General features: G+C 30.4%; 1 protein-coding gene across 1 annotated transcript; it reads right to left on the bottom strand.

Moving 5' to 3' along the window:
* Positions 1 to 921: 921 nt before the first annotated feature.
* Positions 922 to 3,712, bottom strand: LOC123910642 (laccase-14-like). The gene is made up of 6 exons (XM_045961808.1): positions 3,572 to 3,712; positions 3,328 to 3,479; positions 2,645 to 2,889; positions 2,398 to 2,514; positions 1,179 to 2,135; positions 922 to 1,052 (listed from the first exon to the last, which is right to left on the bottom strand). Exons 1-6 carry the CDS (start codon positions 3,710 to 3,712, stop codon positions 922 to 924), a joined length of 1,743 nt encoding a protein of 580 aa, XP_045817764.1.
* Positions 3,713 to 6,769: the final 3,057 nt, after the last annotated feature.

Here is a 6,769-nt window from a genome sequence, read left to right as displayed (position 1 = left end):
ACACTTTTTTTCAAAGTGTTCAGGTAAAAAAAAATTAGAAAAATTTTATATACCTGAACACTTTTTTCCAAAATGTTCCGGTAACAAAAAAAAATTTACATATCAGAACATTTTTTTCCAAAGTGTTCCGGTAACCAAATTTTTTTCTTCAGAGTTTTAGTTTATATATGAGAGCAAATTCGTCAATTCAAAATTAATGTTAGGGTAGATTGACAATTGTTGGGCTAGAAAAAAAAAATTTCCAGGGATGGAAGCTGACTTGGGTCAACTGACTGGCCCAATGAAAAAAGCCTGAAGCAGTATGGAAGCCTAAAAATATTAAAATGTTGATACGAAACTCGCTGTATGCCTAAGCAGGGTGTGTGGGGGTGGTGTAATTAGATTATATCTTTTCCAAACCAGCTTAACCTTTTATTTTTTTTATAAATTAAGAGAATAGCAGATATCAAAGAAATTTTAAGAATATCAATTAAGGCATACATAAAACCCCTTGTTGTCTACCATAGTCTCATATGTAATAATAAAAAAAGAAAAAAGGTACAAAAGAAAAATAAACTAGGGTACATGAAACCTGAACCAGCAAAGTGCTATTTGTTTGACTTGACACTAAATTTTAAATTTGTAGCAGACAATTTACTAGTACTGTTATTAAGGTAAAAGTTCACTTAATATACAATATATTATTGTGACGTAGATCAAATAACAATATTGTTATGGAGTTTTGAATATTTGAACACCTTTTTTATTGCTGGTCTAGAAGAGAGTATACTACAAAATATATATGATTGTATTATTTTGACCCCAAAAAATAAAAATAAAAATAAAAATCAAAGGACAGTACATAATTCTTATTTGTTGTGGCTATATAATCTTACTCCCCTCTCTTCTGATACATAAATAACAGCACTATTATTACAAGTCTTAACATTTAGGTAAATCCTTAGGAGGTGGAATCATTTGTGTTTGAGGAGTAGGACCATCTTTCACTAGAAACACCATATTCATCCCCCAACTAGCATGCCTCTCTATGTGACAATGCAGCAACCACATACCTGATCATAATCAAACAAAAAAGTCAGAGTTCGAACTCCAGATACTCCACTTATTCAATTAATGGTAAAATTTCTAATCACTACGCTAGTTGACAAAAAAATAAATTCTGATGGATGAATAATTACCTGGATTATTAGCCTTGAATCTGATAGCAACCCAACCATTCTTTGGTAATCCAACTGTTGTTTCTTGTGGTGGATCAATAAGATTATAATTTTTGGGATCTTCTTTTGGATCAAAATTCCCAAAACCTGAACCAACAACATAGAAAGTATATCCATGCAAATGAATTGGATGATTATCACTTGCTAACACATTAGTCCCTTGCAATATAAGCTCAACACTGGCATCATACTCCAAAACCAACACTTTAGTACCAGGTGATGTACCCAAAACATATTCCGGTAATTCATCAGCTGTATAGTTGAATTCCCTTTTTGGCTTTTTTGGAAAATCCATTTCAAACACACCAGGGACTTTATAGTAATAAGCACTTAAAAAATCGATATTGGCCGGATGCACAAGACTAACGTTGTTCACACTAGCCGAAAACCTCATTCCGAACGGACCATTACAGGGTTTATCGTGGGTACAGTTGAGCAAATTAACCGAAAAAGTGAACAATAAATGTGTGTCCACTTTTTTAGGGACATTTATTGGATGAGTTTTTGTTGCAAGGCTTCTAAATTTCTTTGTGAAGATAGTTGAAGCTTGTGTGTTGTTGTAAGGAGGAAGATTAGGAAGAATTGGACTTTTTTTGTGATGTTTGTGAGAGTTATTATATACAAGTAATGCTGTTGTAGTTGTGTTATCAAATCTAGCACCATCAACACTAAAATATGGTCTTGCAGCCATGAAATAGTGACCAAGAGATCGTTGATTTGCTTCCAATAAAATGTCCATAGATTGGCCAGGTGTGATCATTATGTAATCTGTTTTTATTGGTTTTAAGTATAATCCATCTTTACCAACTAATGTTAATTTGTGATTTGCAATTGCAAAGAAAATTTCTTCTTCCATTACTGCATTGATTATTCTAAGAAGATATGTTTTTCCATAGTCCACATTCATCTTGAAAGTATCTATAAATATCACAAGAAAAATTAGATGGATTAGATGCAATCAGCTGCAGTTATTATCTCCGAACCGTCCGTTTAAAATTAGACGGTATGGATTTTAAATTGATAAAGTGTATGTAAAAATAGTGTCAGAAAAGGATTAGATGCAGTGATTGCTGGAGTCATTTTTTCTGAACCGTCCGATTAAAATTAGACGGTTTAGATTTTAAATTGATAAAAATGTATGTAAAAATAGTGTAGGAATGGAATGCACCTTTTTTGGAGCATGGGTATAGATAACCAGGTTGACCATTTATTGTATATGCATCTGATGTATTTGGTTGTCGTCCGGTTATGTTTGCTACATTTGGAACTTCCATAACATCTTCCTTCCACCACTCTCCTTCGAAATGATGTGAAATTGTGTTTAAAAATAGGAGGACCAAAATTTGTAAATGAGCCAATATAAAAGGACTAAAATTGTGTTTAAGTCTTTTTTTATATTTAAGTTGATGCACGTAAGGAGTGAGTACCTAGTATAATTGGAACCTCGGCATGAGGTTTAGGAAAGGGATAAGTATGTCCACGTTTAGGATAAATGATGAAAGCTCCATGAACTGTGGCTCTTGCCCAACCTTGATGTGCATGCCACCATATTGTTCCTTCTTCTGTTGACAAATTTATAATTTGTTTGAACATATTTCCTGGTTTAATTGGGCACTGTGTTATGTATCCAGGTCCATCTGACCATGGATTCCTCACTTGATTTGATCCATGCCTGCAATCAAACACTCTTCCAATCAATCATACCACAATGTATAGATTCATACATAGATGTGCATTATTGAAAGGTAAAAAATCAGGGAATTTTTTCTTGCTTCCTTCTAATTTTCCTAAATACCCTGCTTGTTACCTAAGTAGCAAACAACAATTTTTTTTATCCCAACCCTATGTTTGCACCCGTCACACCCCCCATAAAATATTTTAAAATAATATAGTTCTCTACTTAAGTAGCGAATTGAGTTCACACTTTAAGTAGCAAACTGTATCTTTCTAGATTTTACATTTTTACACACTCGCTACTCGACCTACAAAAGGGGTAAAATTAAAAAAGCACAGGGACGCGAAAAGAAACCCTTCAAAAATTATGCATTTCTTATCCCATCATCTTAAAAAAGAAAAATGTACAAGTTATATGGTTTAGAAATCAACATACCAATGTATTGTTAAGTTATAATTTGCCTGGTTATAAACCTTGACTACAAGTGTGTCTCCTCTATGAGCTTTCAATGTTGGACCAGGAAATTGTCCATTTACAGTCAAAATATTCTTGCTACTACATAGTCTTGTGAAAGGTGCTGATCTTATCTGCAGAAATACAAACCATTTAATTGCAAATATTATGCATTACCATCATCATTAACTAGTGTAAGAGAAATTAAAGAAGCACATATATATACCACAAACTTGTGATGGTGAACTTTTCCATTTGCAGCATGAATCAGAAGAAAATATAGTGCAGAGAGTAACAAAAATCTCAATGCAGAAGCTGGAGTCTTGAACTTGTTGGTGATCATCATTTGGCTAGGATCATATGCCATTGCTATAGCCTCAAATTATATTTTTATTTTGACTAAATTATGGCCTCTATATATAGTTGATACTTGAAATTATAATTATAATAATTATATATATGCTCTTTGACTGTCTAATATTAGATTTAGTGATTTACCTTCTATAAAAAATTTGATTTTTTTTTTCTTTAGAGATTATGCTGATTTTCTATTTTATTTTTTAACTTTTTTTGGAATAAAAAAGTTTGGATTATGGGGAGATACACGAACCTCACAAAGAATTTACAATGAAATTTTATGTACAAGTTACCGATTAAGGTATATCGAAAAACTTGTTTCTTATGTGAACAAAATGTCTAACCATTTGTGTCAATTAGACTCTACAAATTTATTAATTTTCTTGATATATAAAAGAAATAATGACAAGGAAAAAGAAAAGGAGAGGGAGAGGGAGATAGTATACCTTGTTGGGGTTATTCTTTATGAAATTAAAATTCATAGAATGGAACTGATTTTTTTAAAAGGAACAGAATCATTATCAAAAAGCTAATTAGCGTATATAAAAATCTTATTATGAAAATTCAATAGATACTTCATATGAAAAACTATAAAATAAAACTAGTTTTTGCACCTATAAACTAATTACCTTATACTCTTGTTAAAAATAAACCAATTACCTTAGATAAATACTTTATACGAAAATTCAATAAATACTTTATATTAAAAATATACATTAAAAGTAATTTCTACTGCTAATTGTTTGACAAGACAAAATTTAAAATTCAATAGATACTTCGTATTAAAAACTATAAGATAGTTTCTGCACCTATAAACTAATTACCTTATACTCTTGTTAAAAAAAATATAGCAATTACCTTATGTAAATATTTTATATTAAAAATATACATTAAAAGTAATTTCTACATCTATTTGTTTCACAAGACAAAATTTAAAATTTGCAGCAGACAACTTATAATCCTTTTTTATTTATTTGGAGAAAACAGTTGTATCTTAGACGTACGGCTAGAGCTGGGTATATTGGCCAAGGTCTGCGGACCGACCTATTTAACCTTATTTAACCTGCTATCTGCAGGGACTTAAGACCAATTTCTTTTGGTCCGTTTAAATTTTTTCCCTTGTGGATTGGACCGTTAAAATCGCGGGTTTGCGGGTTGGCCCATGACCTGTCTTTTTTTAATTTATATAATTAGTTATAAATTTTATCACCTATAAATTATAATTTGATCCATCTTCAAATCCAACTTAAAAAAGTCGCAAACTTTATATATTTTCATTTGTTACTTATTTATATATGTTATAACATAAAATTATTAATAATATAGTTTTTTTTATTTTTTATTATATCAATATTTTGCTAATTTAGTTTATTTTTTTAAAAAAGTAATTTTTAATATTTTTGTAATAGTACGTGGGTCGACCGTTTAATCGGGCTTACGTGGACCGGATTCGGACTTACATATCATAACTCGCTTATTATTCGGGCTTATGCGGGGCGGGTTAAACGGAGCAGGCTAGCCCGCATACTCAGCTCTACATATGGCCAAAATAAATCTCCTCGCAAGATAATTGGATTTTAAGAAATACTCTCTTGGATTTTTCGCGCCCCGCCGCCCCCTGTCTTTCTTTCTCAATCGCTCCCTCTGGATTTTCAAAACTACTCTCCTTGTAAGATAACTAGCGAGCATTAAACAAGAGCAAAATTTAGAAAAACACATTTTGTTGAACGAAACTCGCTCTAAAAGTAATAACGTGTTGAAACGAAACTCGCTCTACGCCTAAGCAGGGTGTGTGGGGTAGTGTAATTAGATGAAATCTTTTTCAAAGGAGCTTAATTAACTTAACTAATAAAAATTTATTTGAAAGTTAGATGAATTAATTTTGAAAATCATGTTGTTAATGTAACATAAAGAGGTAATATATTTTGACACACAAATTGATATCAATTCAAATGGGTATCACATTTTAAAAAAATGGGAGAGGTGAATTTTTTTTTCTTCTAATAGTCTAATATGTCATAGTAGATATTCATTAGTTATATATGACTATCTATCTAAATCAGTCCTGCTACTACTCTAAATTTAGGTGGGGATTAAAAAAAAAAAAAAAATCCATCTCCTGTAATTGTGAATTGAATATTGAATGACTATAAAAAAAAAAAAAGAACGAAGAATTAAAAGGAAGGTTCAAAATCTAAGATAATCTAAGATAAGAACAAAAATTGTATATATTCCCCCCCACACTACATGGGTAGAAACGAAAAAAAGTAAATATCGAAGTAATCGGGATAATTCAATAAAAATTATTCAGTTTTGAATTTTGAATTTCACTTCGACTAGACAACCTTAAAGATAAATAACTAGAGTGTTCGGGGTTTGAATTTCGACTTCTACATGATATATGAGATATCCTTACCAACTGAGTTAAACTCATAGAAACAGCAGGAAATTTTATTAATTTGAATAATACTATAATAACTATTTGGCTTAAATGCAGTTTTGGCCCCTCAAATTTCACAATTGCTTGATTTTGGCCCCCCACATTTCAATTGCTTGATTTTAACCCTCTAAGTTTCATAATTGCTTGATTTTAGCCCTCCAAGTTTCAATTGCTCGATTTTGGCCCCCCAAGTTTACCCCCTTTTGCATTTGCTAGCCCCCCGTTGACTTTTTTGACTATAAATTGCTTGTGTGACATTTTAAAAAAATTAAAAATATGTTTTAATTAAAAAATAATAATATTTGCTTTTATAAAAATGTATTAAAAATTGTTTTTTTAATAAAAAGTTTAATAATTATTTTTTATTTTAAAAAAAGTTTACAAAGTTTTTAAAAAATAATTCATAAAATGTTTTTTTTACTTTTTTATATAACAAAATTATTTTACAAACTACATATAATAAAAAAATATTTTATAATTTAGTTTTTAAAAAACAATTTGTAATTTATTTATTTATTTTTAAATACTTATTTAATTTTAAAATGCCACATAACCAATTTTTAATCAAAATATTCAACGGGGGGCTAGCAAATGCAAAATGGGGTAAACTTAGGGGGCCAAAATCGA

The sequence above is a fragment of the Trifolium pratense genome, linkage group LG2 (assembly GCF_020283565.1).
Source record: "Trifolium pratense cultivar HEN17-A07 linkage group LG2, ARS_RC_1.1, whole genome shotgun sequence".
NCBI lineage: Eukaryota > Viridiplantae > Streptophyta > Magnoliopsida > Fabales > Fabaceae > Trifolium > Trifolium pratense.
Note: the sequence above shows the minus strand (reverse complement) of the source record. Positions and strands in the feature narration are given on the sequence as shown.

Excerpts from the sequence above, each read along its gene's own strand:
- LOC123910642 (XM_045961808.1), bottom strand. The coding sequence starts at position 3,712 with ATGGCATATGATCCTAGCCAAATGATGATCACCAACAAGTTCAAGACT. Across the intron at positions 3,480-3,571 it reads TTCACCATCACAAGTTTGTG|ATAAGATCAGCACCTTTCAC; the intron begins GTATATATATGT and ends GTATTTCTGCAG. Across the intron at positions 2,515-2,644 it reads CGAGGTTCCAATTATACTAG|GAGAGTGGTGGAAGGAAGAT; the intron begins GTACTCACTCCT and ends ATCATTTCGAAG.